Source organism: Orcinus orca, chromosome 3 (genome assembly GCF_937001465.1).
Source record: "Orcinus orca chromosome 3, mOrcOrc1.1, whole genome shotgun sequence".
In the NCBI taxonomy this organism is placed as follows: Eukaryota; Metazoa; Chordata; class Mammalia; order Artiodactyla; family Delphinidae; genus Orcinus; species Orcinus orca.
Genome location: NC_064561.1, coordinates 129867689 through 129886442, shown reverse-complemented (window position 1 = coordinate 129886442; position 18754 = coordinate 129867689). Strand labels below are relative to the sequence as shown.

General features: G+C 42.2%; 2 protein-coding genes across 13 annotated transcripts in view; both read left to right on the top strand.

Annotated features, from left to right (window-relative positions):
• The window catches only part of RAD17 (RAD17 checkpoint clamp loader component), a 31701-nt gene extending 27078 nt beyond the window's left edge, over positions 1-4623 (top strand). For 3 of the 6 annotated variants that reach the window (XM_033429947.2, XM_004270779.3, XM_033429948.2), the window contains 2 exons: positions 1626-1683; positions 3838-4623. In XM_033429947.2, coding sequence (XP_033285838.1) covers positions 1626-1683; positions 3838-4102 — 323 coding nt within the window. In that variant the 3' untranslated portion in view covers positions 4103-4623. The remainder of the gene's footprint in view (positions 1-1625; positions 1684-3837) is intronic. The other 3 variants (XM_033429949.2, XM_033429950.2, XM_033429951.2) reach the window with 3 other exon arrangements.
• Positions 4624-4940: 317 nt separating this feature from the next.
• MARVELD2 (MARVEL domain containing 2) overlaps positions 4941-18754 on the top strand; it is a 28648-nt gene continuing 14834 nt past the window's right edge. Inside the window, exons 1-4 of one of the 7 annotated variants that reach the window (XM_033429955.2) lie at positions 5063-5192; positions 8558-8732; positions 9141-10304; positions 12095-12130. In XM_033429955.2, the coding sequence (XP_033285846.1) occupies positions 9156-10304; positions 12095-12130 (1185 nt within the window). In that variant the 5' untranslated portion in view covers positions 5063-5192; positions 8558-8732; positions 9141-9155. The other 6 variants (XM_033429953.2, XM_049707697.1, XM_033429954.2 and 3 more) reach the window with 6 other exon arrangements.

Genomic DNA, 18754 nt, shown 5'->3' with positions numbered 1-18754 from the left:
CTAGAGCGCAGGCTCAGTAGTTGTGGCACATGGGCTTGGTTGCTCCGAGGCATGTGGGATCTTCCCTGACCAGGGCTCGAACCTGTGTCCCCTGCATTGGCAGGCGGACTCTCAACCACTGTGCCACCAGGAAAGCCCTTGGCTTTTCTTTTTATTCATCAATTTTTATCCCATTTCTTTCACTTTACTATGTCATTTCAGACATTTTATGTTTCTTCTGCTCATTTCTCTGTCCTCTTTTCTAGTCCTCCATTAGTGTTTGTTAGAATACTTACAGGTATCTCACGTTTCATTCTGTTTTCTCTTTGATTGCATAATCTCTATCAGTCTATGTTCCAGGTTACTGATTATTTCTTCTCCCAGTTCAAATCTACTATTGAGCCCCTGCAGTGGACTTTTCATTTTGGTTATTGTACTTTCCAAGTCCAGAATTTCCATTTGGTTCTTTTTTGCAATTTCCTTCTCTTTACTGATATTCCCTATTTGATGAGTCATTGTCATTATAGCTCCCTTTACTTCTTTTTATTTTATTTTATTTTTAAAATGTATTTATTTCATTTATTTATTTTTGACTGTGTTTGGTCTTCGTTGCTGCACACGGGATTTCTCTAGTTGCGGCGAGCAGGGGCTACTCTTTGTTGTGATGCGTGGGCTTCTCATTGTGGTGGCTTCTCTTGTTGTGGAGCACAGGCTCTAGGCACATGGACTTCAGTAGTTGTGGCACATGGGCTCAGTAGTTGTGGCTCACGGGCTCTAGAGCACAGGCTCAGTAGTTGTGGCACACAGGCTTAGTTGCTCCGTGGCATGTGGGATCTTCCCAGACCAGGGCTCGAACCTGTGTCCTCTGCATTGGCAGATGGATTCTTAACCACTGTGCCACCAGGGAAGTCGAACACTACCTACTTTCTATCTATGAATTTGACCACCGTAGGTACCCACTTAAGTGCAACCATACAATATTTGTCTTCTTGTGACTGGCTTATTTCATTTAGCATGTCATCAGGGTTTATCCATGTTATAGCATGTGTCAGAACTTCCTTCCTTTTTAAGGCTGGATAATATTACATTGTATATATTTACCACATTTTGTTTATCCATTCATCTGTTTTTGGACACAAGTTTCTTCCACTTTTTTTTTTTAACACCATTATTGGAGTATAATTGCTTTACAATGGTGTGTTAGTTTCTGCTGTATAACAAAGTGAATCAGCTATACATATATATATATATGCTTCCACGTTTTGACTGTTATGAATAATGTTGTTATAAGTATGGATATACAGATGTTTCTTCGAGATCTTGCTTTCAATTCTTTTGGGTGTATACCCAGAAGTGGAATTGATTATATAGTAATTCTGTTTTCAGTTTTTTGAGGAACTACCTTACCATTTTCCACAGCAGCTACACCATTTTGTATTTCTACAGCTTTCTCCACGTCCTTGTCAAACCTTGTTGTTTTATGGGGTGTTTTGATAATACCCATCCTAAGGGGTGTGAAATAGTATCTCATGGTTTTGGTTTGCATTTTCCTAACAATTTGTGACTTTAAGCATCTTTTCATGTGCTTTTTGGCCATTCTTCTTTGGAGAAATGTCTATTTAAAGCTTTTTAAAAATCTCTTTTAGCTCAGATTTCTTTTATCCAGGATATCGGAAGACTTCCTCTGAAGCGACACTTTGGAAGGTAAGCTGATCATTTTAATTTTCAAAGAGCTGTTACTGAAATAACCACCAAATACCTTATGTATTTATTCATTATACAGTCAATAAATGTTATCTGTAAAGGCCAAGAAATACATGTTGTACTAGTGATCAGAGACCATATGATTGCATTGTAGACCCATCTATTATATATATTACATGTAACAGCTATTTTCACCATCTCAGAATGGACTATTAGGCTAAATAGAATCATTGAATCACAGAGGCAGAGAAATCTTTAAAATCCTTGAGTTCAACAAATTTTGCATAGCTGAAAACCCCTTTTCAGCTTTCATGCCAAGAGGTGTTCTTAGCCTATATTTGGAGACTGCAATAATCAGGAACTACCTCAAAAGAGCACTGTCTTTTTTATTTCTTTATCACAGAAAATTCAGACAAGTAAAAAAATATATAGAGAGATAAATCTACATCTATACTGTTCATTCCATTGCAAAATGGCTTCTGGCCTAATATCAGTGATTAACACAGTGCTTGTAGTTCATTTCTACTTGGCTTATTTGTAAGGTTAAATTATGCACTCAGGTATTCTAAAAAAGGTTAAAAAGTGCTTGCTTCCTGGTTGCAAGGATAAAAGTAAATGATAGAAATGGCATCTATTACCCCTTCTACTAGTTCTCCTATTCCTGGTCCCAAATGGAAAACTAGCTTATCTGGGCTTTTTTTCCCTCTGCCTTCATAGATTCAGTAAAGGCCTTTGTAGTGTTAATGGTTTCTTCCTTATAATGACTTAGCTATTGGGAGCCCATCTTTCCTTTTACGGAAATACAGTGATGGATGGATCTTACAGCATCATCCCACTGGGATGTGATCAGGGCTCAAACCTTTTATAAACTTCCCTTTTCTCCTCACTTCCCTCTGAATCAAAGAAGGACCAGCTGTTTTCACTGGCTCCTTTCCCCACAAGATTATGACATCAAAATCAAGGGAAGACCATTGTCTTCTATTGTCTTTTTCCTCCTAAGATGTAATTAAAAGAATGGGAGTCAGTGTTTTATTACTGGTTCAGCTACTTGATCTGAATTGGGAGGCAGGATTTGTCAGTGCTACTTATTACAATGACTAGTACTGTTGTCTTTCATTTATAGTGACCATTTTAACATTAGTGACCATTTTAACATTATCTTTGATTTATATTGATAATATTGAATATTAATACTTAAACTTAACATTTAATATTGCTATTTAATAGCTGCATAATTTCCTATAATTGAACCTACACCTTGTTTTGTTTTATTTATTATTTTTGGCTGCATTGGGTCTTAGTTGTGGCACATAGGATCTTTCGTTACAGCGCGAGGGCTTCTCTCTAGTTGTGGCACATAGGCTTCTCTCTAGTTGTGGCGCACAGGCTTAGTTGCCCCGTGGCATGTGGGATCTTAGTTCCCCGACCAGGGTTCAAACCCGCATCCCCTGTATTGGAAGGCTGATTCTTAACCACTGGACCACAAGGGAAGTCCTCCTACACCTTGGTTTTGTACATTTAGCTTGTTTCCAGCTTTTGTTGTCACAGCCTTCCTTGAAGCTAAATCATCATGCATATCAAATACTATTTATGTAGGATGAATTCCTAGAAATAAAATTGCTGGATCAATGGATATACACCTTTGCTCTATATTGCCAGATTGCTTCCAAGAATATTTTGCCAATCTTATGCCCACTTAACAGTGTTTCAGCATGTTCTTTTCTCCTCGTACCATCACTGGGTTTTATTATTTTAAAAGGTCTTTACCAGTTTGAAAGATGACAATATTAATTTCCATTTTAAAATTACAAATTAGGTTGAGCAATTTATTTAGTAACCATTCTTCTGTAAGCTATCTGTACATGTTTTATGTCTGTTTTCCTATTCCATTTAATTCTTTCTTTTTGTAAGAAATCTTTACTAAAGATATTAATTAACTTGGTTGTGTTATAAGTTGTAATGATTTATTCAGTTTGTCATTTACTTTTTAGTTTTGTTTATATTGTTAAATAAACCGGTCCACCTGGCTAAACAGCACAAGGAAGGTAAATGAGAGACTACAGGAGAGGGCTTCATAATCACCACACTCATGGTGTAATTTAAAGGAATCCCCTCCTTTGATTATTATTAATGCCTGTGTTATGCATCTGGCAGATTGAAAATGGAAGCCCTGACTGACAGGGAGCATGGAATGACAGACCTGGACAGTGGAGATGAAGCCCAGCTTGGTGGAGGGCAACCTGCAGAGGAAGCGCTGGGTGAACGCACTCAGACAGCTGAACCTGAAACCTGGTCTCTTCCTTTGAGTCAGGATAGTGGGAGTGAACTGCCTGCCAGCCAGCCTCAGCCCTTTTCAGCCCAGAGAGACATGGAAGAGGAAGACATGATAATAGAAGACTATGAGAGTGATGAGACATAGAAAGCAGCCTGCCCATGAGATTGTTACTTGACAGATTCATATTCGTTTTATTCAGTGGTACTTGAACAGAGATAATAGACTTTTCAGGTGAATTAGTTTGTTAATTCTTCACTCTTGTAGTATTTCAGCACAGAGAACTGATTTCTGTCATGTTGAAGTAAATAGAAGATCAAACCTTCAAATAATCTCTTAATCTTTTTCTCTAGTATTTATTTAGCCTTGTGAGTGGTGTTGGGAGAGGTCAGTGTGTATGAAATGTGTTTGAACATTATGCCAAATATCAGAAAATGTGAAGGAATAATTCAGAATACAGAAACTCTGTGGGTTGTAAATAAGAATTATAAAACAGTTTAGGATGCAATTAAGAGTGTAAATAAACTTTGTGCCTTATTCACAATTTCTCTCTGGTCTCTAGCTTCTTCCGATACCATTTTTATATGTTGTACAGTGGAATATTTTAGATACTTTCTGGAAACTATTTACATAATTTATATCAAAATTAAAATGTTGAATTTGTTCTGTTTTGTTTCTCCTGTCCTTCAATGATTCTTAACACGCACGGTCTGCCATGTGTCACTGGTCATAGTACGCAAGTCTCCTTCATCCAGTGCCAAACTTTTTCAAAAATAGAAAGGAGGGGGATTGCAACCTTGCGAAGAAAACTTTCCGGAGGGTTTGCTCTCACCTTTAACAACCTTTCCAGAGCTCTCCTAGCTGTTGCCTTGAGGTGCGGTGGGGGTGAGGGCACCGACCCGCCCGAGCCCCAGGCGACAGTCCGGGCCTGACAAAGCCAGGCGGGGCGAAGTTCAGTTCGGCCCGGCCCCGCCCCCGGCGCCCAATCCCAGTTTCAGAGCCGCGGGCGGCGGGCACTCACTTCCCGGCGGCTGCGCAGGTGAGCTGGGCGCCAGGGGTGGGGCCCACGTGACCGGGGCGTGGGCGGGGAGGGGCCGGCGGACCCCAGGGAGGGACCGGCGGACCCCGGGCAGGCGCGCGGCGTCTGGGGTAGCCCTCGGCGTCCCTCGGCCCCTAGGAACGGCGCGCTCGCTGCGCTGCCGGCCACTACCTGCGCCCGAGGCCGGAGGCCGACGCGGTAAGGGGTGCGGGGCCCCGGGGAGAGCGGGGCGCCTGGGAGGCTGGAGGGCCCCTCGGCCGGCCAGGTTTCATTCGGCGGACACAGGTGCCGCGCGAGACGCGCCCACCCCCGGCCGCGAAGCCCCGGTCCTTCCGGGCGCGGGGTTATCCCGAGCTGGGCACGTCCGGCCCGATTTAGTTCCGGCCACTTTGGGGACAATTTCGGGAGACGAAGAGTGTATTTTCCCTCTGACGTGGAGACGCGCACCTGGGTGGGCAGAGCTGAGTACTGAGTGAAGTTGGTGGGTCGGGGACGTAGCGCCGAGCCGCGGCCTGGGGAGGGACCCCGGACGAGGATGCTCTGTATTCCCGGGCACTCGCTCGAGGGTTCAGTTCAGAGCGCAGGGGATTTCCCATCCCCCTGGAAACCCAGAAACGTCTGAAATCGGCCCCTTTCTCGGGGCCAGCAAAACTTTAAAGCCAGCTTAGTGGTGATTCTGTTGGTGTAAAGGTGACCAACTGGATTCCTGTAACACTTCGCTGGGGAGAACCATTTCTCCTCCCACAGCTTTGACTTTCGGAGATTTGTGTGTCAACAGAATGGAGTCGGGCCCCGGGGGCTGGAACAAAACAAAGACCAGCTCTGCCTCAGCGTGCTGATTCTAAGTGGACTCTCAGTGACACCCTGAGAGATGCTAGGGGTATCCAGACATTGAACTGTGGTAAAATACAACTGACCATTATTCCCTTCCAAAATCACATAATTTGCTATTCCACAATTCTTCAAATTTGTAATTTTGGCTTTTTATATAAACACTGATAAGGTGATCTAATTCAAATAAGTCACATTTCACAGGTGAGCATGAATTAAATCCATTATAGTGAAGCATACTTTTGCCAGTGAGTTTAAGCAACCGGTGTCCTTTAAATGCCTGTATATCAAAGATATTGAAGGATATGTAAAACTTGCTAAAGTTATTTGTTGTGCTTTTGCCTCTACTATTTTTAGGAAAACATATTTCAAGAATTATAGTAGTACTATGCATTCCTAGAATTTAAATGTTTTTAGACAACAGATAAAGCGATGAAAGACAAAAAAGTAACTTTTAATTGCTATCATTATAGAAATTTTTTTCTGTACTAAATTTTTTTCTCCTGCTTTGCATTGGGCACCATGCTGGGACTCACAGTTATTTCTCTAAAATTGGAGTGGCCCATTAGAAGACCCTAGAATTTAGACCTCTTCTCCATCTCCACCCCCAGGTGATTGTATTTAGTCTGTGGTAGTATATACACTTCTGTGGGTAGACTGCCTACTTGATATCTTTACCTGGACTTCTAACAGGTATCTCAGACTCTCTTCAGGCTGCTTCTCCCAGGACTAAGCTGGAGGGTTGGAGAAATGTTGCAGATGAAATGATCTGGTGTCTGGGATTTGCTTTAAAGTAATCTATTGACAAAAGGAATAGACGAAACAAGATTGGTCATAAATTGATAATTGAAAGTGGTTGATGGGCACATAAGGGCTCATAATACTGTTCTTTCCACTTTTTACTGTGTTTGGAAATTTCTAAAATAAAAATGTTTAATTCCCTGAACATAGAGTGTAACCTCTTCTTGCTATCTTCGTTGCTACCACCATGGTCCATTGGATTACAGTTGGACAACACAGGTTTGAACTGCAGGGGTCCGCTTATATGCGTTTTGGGGTTTTTTTTTCAATAAATATGTACTGCGGTGCTGTGTGGTCTGCAGTTGGTTGAATCCGTGGATTCGGGACCACAGCTACATATTACCAACTATAAAGTTACACTTGGGTTTTTGACTGCGAAGAGAGTTGGTGCCCCTAACCCCTGTGTTGGTCAAGCGTCAACTGTATTTCAGTGGCCTCCTAGCCAGTCTCCCTCTTTTCACCCTTTTCTCCTGGAAGGTACTCTTAACAGAGCACCCAGAGTGATCTGGTTAAAATACGTCATATCATGTCAGACCTTTATTGAAAATTTTCCAGTGGCTTCTCACTCCCAGTAGAAGCCTAAATCTTTCTAATGATTTTTATTTATTTTTAAAATTTATTTTATTTATTTGTTTATCTTTGGCTGCATTGGGTCTTCATTGCTGCACGCGGGCTTTCTCTAGTTGTGGCGAGCAGAAGCTACTCTTCATTGCAGTGCGCAGGCTTCTTATTGTGGTGTCTTCCCTTGTTGCAGACCACGGGCTCTAGGTGTGTGGGCTTCAGTAGTTGTGGCACGTAGGCTCAGGAGTTGTGGCTCAAGGGCTCTAGAGCACAGGCTCAGTAGTTGTGGCGCAGGGGCTTAGTTGCTCCGCGCATGTGGTATCTTCCCGGACCAGGGCTCAAACCCGTGTCCCCTGCATTGGCAGGTGGATTCTTAACCACTGCACCACCAGGTAAGTCCCTCTAATGATTTTTAAGCCCTAATGTTTCAGATGGCCTCAATTCTACTACTCACCCTCTCACTCACCCTGCTGCTGCCTCCATTCCTTAACAGTTCTCGAACATGCCAGGCACTCCCACTTTAAGGCTTTTACACAAGCTGTTCCATCTGTGTGGAACACTTACCCCTTATACCTGCCTGGCTTCCTCCCTCATTTCCTTCATTTCTATAATCAGATGTCATGTTCTCTCTGAAGACTTCCCTCGTCACTCTGTTTAAAATTATAACACCCTGTCCATACTGTACTTCTTATCCTCTTTCTTAACTTTATTCCTTGGCATCTGATATATTTCACTTGCTTTATCTATCATTTGTCACCCCCGCTCCCCCACTGGAATTTAAGCTCCATGAAGGCAAGGATTTCCATTGGCTTTGTTCACTGATACATCTTCAGCATGCCTGGTGCATGGCAGGCACTCGGTAAATACTTGTTGAGTGATAGATCTCCATTTTACAAAGTAAAACAAAACAAAGCCTTAGGAATTTCTAAATTGTTCAACACCGTAAAGGTGGGATTACCAGCTTTAATTTTGAGACCTTTATAGTGCCAAGTACAATGCCATGTGTCCAGCGAGTCTTCAGTAAATACTCATGAGCAGTTTGAGGGAGAAAATCATTGTGCCTTAAACATAGTAGTTATATTAGCAAATAGTTTCCTTTTTACATACATGTCCAGGTTATTGATTTCATGAAGGAAATCAACAGGTTTGATAAAAAGTGCTTTTTCTATGCTTTATTTTTCAGGTGGATTGAATACCCTGTAAGATACTTTTTGAGTCTTTCCATGGCAACAGCAAGTCACCTTTAAATAATTGGTCTGGAAAGAGTGATGTCCATGGCCATTGCTGTGGCTCTGTGCTGTACTTTCAGGGAATCTTACTTAGCCTTTGGTGATTTTTTTTTTCTGAGATTTCAATTTTTTTATATCTAGTATCAAGTGTTATACTATTAGAGTGGAAGAAGCAACTCCCGTAACGTGACTTCCCGAGTTAGAAAAGAAAGGGACTCTCCACTCCATGTGTTTATCACACTGCTTCTCCTGGGCCATTCCAAAGCAGACTTGAGTTAATGAAAGTGAAGAGTATTTGCTGACCCATCACATTTTGGTATGTCGACCCTTAAATATGTTGATTTAGATATTTGAGGACAGGACTCTTCCTTGGAGTGTGTTAGCATCCTGTATTGTTAAAATTTAGTCTCATTTTTTGGTTTTTTGCATTTTGTTGTTATAGGGCTCATAGGTAAATTCAACTTATGTTTTAATCAAGAGCGAAGGTTTAAAAGTTTGATTGCCCTTAAAATCTCATAGAATGATTAGTAGATCCCTGGCTAACATAATTGTTACCCATGTTTAAAGTGTACATAATTTATGTTGTCATTTTTATATATCATAATAATTAGATATGATCATGTTGGTTTCCTGAATGTGATCATTTGCTACTAAGTGAATAAAACCAGCATCATTGAAAGGATAAATAACTAAGCATAAGTGATAACTTTAATCTCGGCCCCAGGTGTGAACATCACAAATGTTGTCAAATGACGGAAGATCCAGGAATCGGGACAGGCACTACGATGAGGTCCCAAGGGACTCAGACTATCAAGATGGCACCGTAAGAACCTTCCAGACTCTTCACGACAGTGAGCTGGCTGTGAGCGCTGATCCGTTGCCACCACCCCCTCTCCCATTACAGCCACCATTCGGCCCAGAATTCTACTCAGGTGACACAGAGGAACCGGCCGTAGCACCAGATCTCAAGCCTGTAAGGCGCTTTGTCCCTGAGTCCTGGAAGAACTTCTTCAGAGGGAAGAAAAAGGACCCAGAGTGGGATAAGCGGGTGTCAGACATCAGATACATCTCCGATGGAGTGGAGTGTTCACCTCCAGCCTCTCCTGCAAGACCAAACCACTGTTCACCCCCCAACTCCTGCGAAGATCCTCAGGGCGGGTCAGAAGGCAGCTTTCGTTCCCGGAAGGAGGCCGAGGCAATGTTTCCCCACGATCCCTACGGATCCCTAAGCCGACGCACACACACAGCCCGAACCTACAGCGAGAAGGTGGAGGAGTATCACCTGAGGTATTCCTACATGAAGTCCTGGGCAGGCCTGCTGCGGATTCTGGGCGTGGTGGAGCTGCTTCTGGGGGCCGGTGTCTTCGCTTGTGTCACGGCATACATTCACAAGGACAGCGAGTGGTATAACCTGTTCGGATATTCACAGCCCTATGGCATGGGAGGCGTTGGTGGCCTGGGCAGCATGTATGGGGGCTATTACTATAGTGGCCCCAAAACCGCTTTTGTGCTTGTGGTTGCTGGATTGGCTTGGGTCACCACCATCATTATTCTGGTGCTTGGCATGTCCATGTATTATCGGACCATTCTTTTGGACTCAAATTGGTGGCCCCTAACTGAATTTGGAATTAACATCTCCTTGTTTATCTTGTACATGGCCGCAGCCATAGTCTATGTGAATGATACCAACCGAGGTGGACTCTGCTACTATCCATTATTTAACACGCCAGTGAATGCAGCGTTGTGCCGGGTGGAAGGAGGACAGATAGCAGCAATGATCTTCCTCTTTGTCACCATGATTGTTTATCTCATTGGAGCTTTGGTTTGCCTAAAGTTATGGAGGCACGAGGTGGCTAGAAGACGTAGGGAATTCATGGAGCAACAGGAGGTAAGGGATTTCGTGATCTTTGTTCTTTCTTTCTGTTACTCCTTAAATATGTATAGTTGTCAAAACAAAGCTGTTGTTGTTTTTAAGGGTCTGAAGTTCAAAAGGCCCCACTCAGCATCTGACATGCTCTGACCAGGATAACCCACTCTGGTGTGTCATTTGTAGAATGTTGCAGGTAGACCCCAGATGTGTAATACAATATATAGTTTGTCGGTTGCAGTATTGTCTGTCTGATACTTAAGGGGAAAACAACTACTGAATTTCTGCAAAGAAGAAATGATGATAATACCTGCATAAGATTATATAAAAGCCCTATTAAAAATATTTTTTTTGGAATGGTAGCAAAAATGTTAGAGTATGTTCTGCTAACATCATTATTCCCTGAAATAAGTTGATGTTTTGCTTTCTTCTAAGGAGGAGGAGTGTGTAGTAGAATTTCCTGTGCCTCTGAAAATGTCAGTATTACCTTAAATATTTTCTTAATTTTAAGTCAACTATACCGTGCATTTTTTTCCCCACTTTTCCAAAGACTTCCTAGGTACAATGGCAGATGGTGTATATTGGGCAAAACTATAGCTAAAAATAAAATCCTTCCTTATATACTCAATAACCTACGTATTTACTCACTGACCTATGTATTTTTTTAATCATATTCATAACAGCAAAAAACTTGACTAACTTTATAATAGGTACCTTATGTGTTCTGTACAGAACCCCATACTCTAGTGTCATAAAATATATTTATCTTACTAGAATTTGACATAGATTCAAGTTGTTTCTAAAAATTTGTCTCAGCACTTTAAGCATTTTTTAAAAATTTATTTATTTAATTAATTTATTTTTGGCTGCATTGGGTCTTCGTTGCTGCGTGCAGGCTTTCTCTAGTTGAGTTGAGCGGGGGCTACCCTTCGTTGCGGTACGTGCGTGGGCTTCTCATTGCGGTGGCTTCTCTTGTTGTGGCGTGTGGGCTCAGTAGTTGTGGCTCGTGGGCTCTAGAGCGCAGGCTCAGTAGTTGTGGTGCATGGGCTTAGTTGCTCCACGGCATGTGGGATCTTCCCGGACCAGGGCTCAAAGCTGTGTCCCCTGCATTGGCAGGCGGATTCTTAACCATTGCACCACCTATTTTTTTAATTTACATCTGTGTATACAAAGTAAGGAACTTTAAATTCTAATCAGTGTGAAATCCAGATAGTGAAGCACACACTTCCTTATAATTTTATGTAAGTTTAATAACAATGGAGTTCTTAATATCATTTCAAATTCTACATGAATATGACTGTTATAAACAGTACTTTTATTTCTTTTCCTTTTCTCAACAAAAATTTGTTTTTATAAGACTTCACATAATGGTTAATTAAACTTGAGTCACCTATGATTCCTGTTTGTGTGTTGCTGTAACTTCCTAAATGTTAAAATACACAATGGCATATAGCTTTTTTCTATTAATTTTATAATTTAACCATCCCAAACTCTTTAATTGTGCAAGGTAATAGGAACCAAGAATAAATAAAATCTAGGTAATTCAGAACAACTCACATAAGAGTCACCACTATCTCCATATTTCCAACTCTGCTTTCTGCTCCTGATTGACAGGGAATCACAGTTATCCCTCCTCCTCTGGTTCTCCACTGGCCCATGAAAACGTGGCCAAAAGAGTAGGAGGATCATGTGTACGGTAGAGAATCAACATCTGTAAAGTTGAGATTGGGCTATAGATGCAAATGGACAAAAATATTTGCAAAGTAGCTTCACACACCTCTGAAAAGTCATTTTAACTCTTTTTGTTCCAGATAAATGAGCAGTCATTGCCATCGAAAAGGAAAATGGTAAGAGTAAAGCTCACGTTATATTTTATCTCTAGATTTGTTAAATAATTTTCTCTCTTACCTGTTTATCTATAGAGTAGACCATCTGTCTGTAAAAGTGTATCTGTTGCATTAAGTTCATAATACGACTTTCAGCTTTCTTTTCTTTTTTTTTTTATTCTTTTTAAAATTTTATTTATTTACATTTTGGCTGTGTTGGGTCTTCGTTGCTTGCGTGGGCTTTCTCTAGTTGCGGCGAGTGGGGGCTACTCTTCATGGCGGTATGCAGGCTTCTCATTGCGGTGGCTTCTCTTGTTGTGCAGCACGGGCTCTAGGCACGCTGGCTTCAATAGTTGTGGTGCGCGGGCTCAGTAGTTCTGGCTCGTGGGCTCTAGAGCGCAGGCTCAGTAGTTGTGGCGCACAGGCTTAGATGCTCCGCAGCATGTGGGATCCTCCCAGCCCAGGGATCGAACCCATGTCCCCTGCATTGGTAGGTGGATTCTTAATCACTGCACCGCCAGGGAAGTTCCTCAGCTTTTTTCTAATACTAAGAGGACCAAATCAGACAAGGCTATTTGAAGCATCTTTTAATTGTGTTAAATGAAGCTTCTACAGTGAACCTAGTTGGTTCTCCTTACATATTTAAATTTAATTTTTAAAAAAATTTTATTATTTATTTATTTATTTTTGGCTGCGTTGGGTCTTCGTTGCTGCACACGGGCTTTCTCTAGTTGCGGCGAGCCGGGTTTACTCTTCATTGTGGTGCACGGGCTTCTCATTGCGGTGGCTTCTCTTGTTGCAAAGCACAGGCTCTAGGCACGCGGGCTTCAGTAGTTGTGGCACGTGGGTCTAGAGCACAGGCTCAGTAGTTGTGGTGCATGGGCTTAGTTGCTCCGCAGCATGTGGGATCTTCCCAGACCAGGGTTCAAACCCGTGTCCCCTGAATTGGCAGGCAGATTCTTAACCACTGCGCCACCAGGGAAGTCCCTAATTTATTTATTTATTTATTTATTTTATTTTTTGTGGTACGTGGGCCTCACTGTTGTGGCCTCTCCTGTTGCGGAGCACAGGCTCCGGACGCGCAAGCTCAGCGGCCACGGCTCACGGGGCCCAGCCGCTCCGCGGCATGTGGGATCTTCCCGGACCGGGGCACGAAACTGTGTCCCCTGCATCGGCAGGCGGACTCTCAACCACTGCGCCACCAGGGAAGCCCTATTTATTTATTTTTTAATAAAGGTGATTCTCCCAAATTTTCTTCAGTCTCTTTAAAGTTCTTCCCCATTATTTCCTATTCTTCTCACCTTGCTTTCAGATGCCAAATTTTGTTGTGTCGGGAAAGAAATCCCTATTCCACAATTTACTTAACTGCGTGACAGTAGACAAGGTACTTAACCTTCCCAGGCCTTGGTTCCTTCATCCGTAAAATTGGAATAATAATAATTTCTACCTCACAAGATTGCTTGAGAAGATTAACTAAGATGCTGTGGTTATAATTATTTACATATATGTAATAATTTAATGTATTTTAATAATCATAATTTTACCTCATTGAAAAGTTCTTTTTTAAGATATTGGGCATTATTTGTAAGCAAGAAGTTAAGAATCCAGCCTTTGGGTTTGTTTGTTTCTCTGAAAACGGAGTATATTCCCTTGGATCAAAATTCAAAAAGGTCTCTCACACAGAGTCTTCTTTCATCCTGTACCATGGCTTCCCAGTTCTCCTGTGGAGGCAACCAGTGTTACCAGTATCCTGTGTGAGAGATATGTACATATATATATACACACACATATATATATTTGCTTTCCTTCCTCTTTTACACAAATGGTAGCATACCATACATGCTGTTATGTCCCTTATTTTTTTCACTTAATATATTTCTAAGGTAGTACATAGAAAATTTCTGCATTTTGGTTTACAACTATGTAAGTGTTGCATTTTATGGATGTACCATAATTTATCGTATGTTAACATGTTTCCAATCTCTCACTATTAAAAACAGTGCCACAGTGAATAACCTTATACATATGAATAAATACTTCCTTCTGTATATGTATTGGGTTGGCCAAAAAGTTTGTTTGGGTTTTTCCGTAAGATGATACAGAAAAACACAAACGAACTTTTTCACCAACCCAGTACAAGTACACCTGAAATGTAAATTCTGAGAAGTGAATTTCTGGATGAAAAGCGGTGTACATTTTTGTTTTGACTGCTAGATTGCCCAATAGAAATTCTACCAATTCCCACCCCCAACAACACTACAGGCTTCCTCACACCCTGACCAACACAGTGTCAGGAAATTTGTTAGCATCTATCAACCTGATAGGTGAAAAACGGTACTAATGTAGTTATAATTTGCATGTCTCTTATCAGGAGTGAGGTTGAGCATTTTTCATATATATATGTTTGCATTTTCTTCCTATTAACTGTCTGTTCATATCCTGTCCAGGTTTTTTATTGGGTTGCTGATTTGTATAAGTTCTTTTTGGTTAAGTGCATTCGTTTTGAAAATACGTTTGATGAGGTTCTTTTTAACTTTATTCTCTATGTTGTAACATACAAATATTACTTGAAAATGTTTTGTTCATGCTGAAATATGGAATTTATTAAGTGGATGAACGGCAGCCTATCCAAGCGATCATAATTAATACATTGCTGTCATCATTCATTCATTCATTGAACAAACATGTCACAGGCTGTGGGCTAGTGATATGGATACAACAATGGCATTATCTCCATTTTCCAGGGGCTTACAAATCTGGTGAAAAAGAAAAACACAGATGAAAGATTAGTAGAGTATGAGAGAGAGGAAGCCAGCAGGAAGTACAAAATTAAACTAACTTGCTTAGAGATTTGTGTTTCTATGACATCTCAGGAGATCAATTTATGAATGATAATGTCTCAAATTCAGCATTATTAAATGCTGAATTTAACAGTGGTTTTTATTTTTTATTTTTTTATTTTGCGGTACGCGGGCCTCTCACTGTTGTGGCCTCTCCCGTTGCGGAGCACAGGCTCTGGACGCGCAGGCTCAGCGGCCATGGCTCACGGGCCCAGCCGCTCCACAGCATGTGGGATCTTCCCGGACCGGGGCACGAACCCGTGTCGCCTGCACCGGCAGGCGGACTCCCAACCACTGCACCACCAGGGAAGCCCTTTTTTTTTTTCTTTTTTGGCTATGTTGGGTCTTCATTGCTGTGCTTGGGCTTTCTCCACTTGCGGCGAGCAGGGGTTTAGCGGTGCACGGGCTTCTCATTGCAGTGGCTTCTCTTGTTGCGGAGCATGGGCTCTAGGCACACAGGCTTCAGTAGTTGTGGCACACAGGCTCAGTAATTGTGGCTCACAGGCTCTAGAGCGCAGACCCAGTAGTTGTGACACACAGGCTTAGTTGTTCCATGGCATGTGGGATTTTCCTGGACCAGGGCTCAAACCCGTGTCTCCTGCATTGGCAAGCAGATTCTTAACCACTGCGCCACCGGGGAAGTCCTTAAATGATTTCTGACACGTATGTAAAGTCATCTGAATTACAGTTGAGCTCTACTGTGGTTTTCTTGGATATCCATAAATCCTTAGAAATCAAGAGATATCTGACCAGTTCTGACTGACCAGGCGTGGGATGAGTGAGGCTGGGATTAGCTGGTCTACAGAATACTGAAGAGTCTCTCTCTCACAGTGCAGTGTGGACCTAACGTTACAAACCTCTACAATTTACACACTGTTCATAGCATTAGAGCAATGCTGCTTTGTGTGGGGGGGGGGGCATTTTGTTTGTTTGTGGGGTTTTTTGGCTGCACCTTGTGTCATATGGAGCTTCCCTGACCAGGGGTCAAATCCGAGCCCCTGCAGTGGAACCACGGAGTCTTAACCACTGGACTGCCAAGGAAGCCCTTGTTTATTTTTTTATTGTACTTTGTTTTAACTTCCTGATTCCCTTGTGTTTAATTTGTTTTAAATGTTCATTTATTTATTCAACATTTTTTGCTTCAAGATACACATTTCAATTAGACTCAGTGACACTAACAATCAGTAAGCTAAATAGATGATCAGTTTTAAGCTGTCTGAAATATACATATCAGGGGACTTCCCTGGTGGCACAGTGGTTAAGAATCTGCCTGCCAATGCAGGGGACATGGGTTCGAGCCCTGGTCCGGGAAGATCCCACATGCTACAGAGCAACTAAGCCCGAGCACCACAACTACTGAGCCCGTGTTCCAGAGCCCACGTGCCACAACTACTGAAGCCCGCGCACCTAGAGCCCGTGCTCCGCAACAAGAGAAGCCAGCACAATGAGAAGCCTGCGCACCACAACGAAGAGTAGCCCCCACTCGCCGCAACTACAGAAAGCCTGTGTGCAGCAACAAAGACCCAAGGCAGCCATAAATAAGTAAATAAACAAACAAACAAATCAGATATACTTGAAACTGATAAATAGTAGTTGCCTTTAGGAGGGTAACTGGCTAACTGTGAGGGGACAGGTAAAGAGGGAGACTTACTTTCCATTATGTATCCTTTTGGACCTTTTGAATTATACGTTATGTCTATACATTACCTATTCAAATTTTTTTAAGTTTTAAAAAAGTTAAGTTAGTAAATGCTCATTTCAAATATTGAGATAAGCAATATAAGGCTGATATTTAAATAACTAATAACACTGCCCTTTGTTTGAAATCTAAGTGCAAATTCCCTAACCTGTGGCTGACTTCCAGTGTTAGTACAGAGACGTAAGTGAGTTTGACCAAATGGAGAGGGCAGTCTTCTAAACTCGGAGTCATCGTTAAGAATGGCTTTGGCAGGGCTTCCCTGGTGGCGCAGTGGTTGAGAGTCCGCCTGCCGATGCAGGGGACACGGGTTCGTGCCCCGGTCCGGGAAGATCCCACATGCCACGGAGTGGCTGGGCCTGTGAGCCATGGCCGCTGAGCCTGCGCGTCCGGAGCCTGTGCTCCACAACGGGAGAGGCCACAATAGTGAGAGGCCCGTGTAAAAAAAAAAAAAAAAAAAAAAAAAAGAATGGCTTTGGCAGATCATTGCCAATACTCTCATTCAAGATTGCCATATTGCTATAACCCACTGGTAAATCCTACTCCCTCAGAGGGACTGACTAGGAAACTTACAAATTTTAGCCTGACCTGGAACGATAACCTTTGCTACATCACAGCCCAGTAAGAGTTCTAAAATAAAATTCACTGCAGGGAAAAGATCAAACTTAATCAGACTTTGGTTTAGAAAATGGATCTGGATTAGAAGTATTGCTCAGAATGGAAAAGAGGCCTAAAAACATATAAGAAAAAATATATAAGGAGACTCACTTTCTAAAAGTTGACACTCTTGTTAACAGATGATATCAAAATCTGAAGTCAGAATGTTCACATCAGGAAGTATGTTTCGGAACATCTCCAGGGGCACAAGAGAAGAATCTCTTTGCTTGGTGGGGGTTAAAGGTGGTATGCCTTTTGCGGATGTTGACTGCACAGCACCAGGCTGGGTGGGACTGTCTCACTAAGCTGCAGCGTGGCAGTGACACAGCAATGGTGGTCATTCTTGGTCAGGATGGATCTTATGGGCCTTCTGAGCAGTCGCTGAGGTGCTGGGACTTACCAAGGGGATTAAGTGCAGGGTAGAGTCAACCTGAAGGGCTTGGCTGAGCTGGAGGAAGTTGCCCCAAATGATGGGGTAGTCTGCTGCGGCTTCTGCAGGTGGTACGGGATTAGGAAGATCTGCTGGAGAGTTCTAGGTAGGTCTTTTCAGCTGCCCTGGAAGGCTGGTGCCTAGTATGTCCAGGGTGTGTTGCAGCATCTCAGATCCTGAGAGGTCCTGGAATAATCAGGAATAACCTTAGCGGAGTTAGAATCCCCATTCCTAAGACTCTTTGAGAATCGTATCAGTCCAGTTAACGTCTGCTCGTTCAAGATATGGGAGCAGAATGCAAAGAGCATCCTTTCAAAGGCCTCTTTTCCTGGGAGATGGGTCACTGTGGATCAACGTATTTAAATGTATTCAGAGACAGAGGCAATCTCATGACTTAATTGAGGAACCTCTGTTGGACTTACCAATGGGAACCTTATAGGAAAGGTTGAATCTCCAGCTTCTCATTGGGTATGATTTTCCCCTGCTTCCTTCCCAGTTCTTGGTAGGGAAGAATTTGCAGATGACCACAGGAGGGGCAGTGTAGTGTGGTGAAGAGAAGATAAACTTTGGAATCAGGCAAATTTGAATTTGAGTACTACTAACTCTGTGATTCAGGGGAAATTACTTACCCTCCCTGAACTTAGTTTCCTGTCCCTTGTCTGGAACTATCAGCTAGGCTGTCCCTTCTTGTATTGTATTTTCACGAACACAATTTTTAAAAAGCAAATAAGGTCATTTAAAAAATAAATAATATATATAAAGTAAGATCAAACAGAGAAAGAAACAAATTCTAATAAGTCCCTACATGTTGAGTAGATTGCTTTTCTAAACTAGAAAAGTCAAAATCTAATCTGGGTATCAAAAGTAATAGTGTGGGTTTGGGATTGGGGTCTATGCATCATTACATCTATACGCTCAAAGGGAAGGAGAATCAGAAATTGGACAAAAGCACCCTGAAACACATGTCTGGCTCTCCCTGTTTCTAACTTGACAGCGTATTCATTCAGCCCATTTTGTAAAAA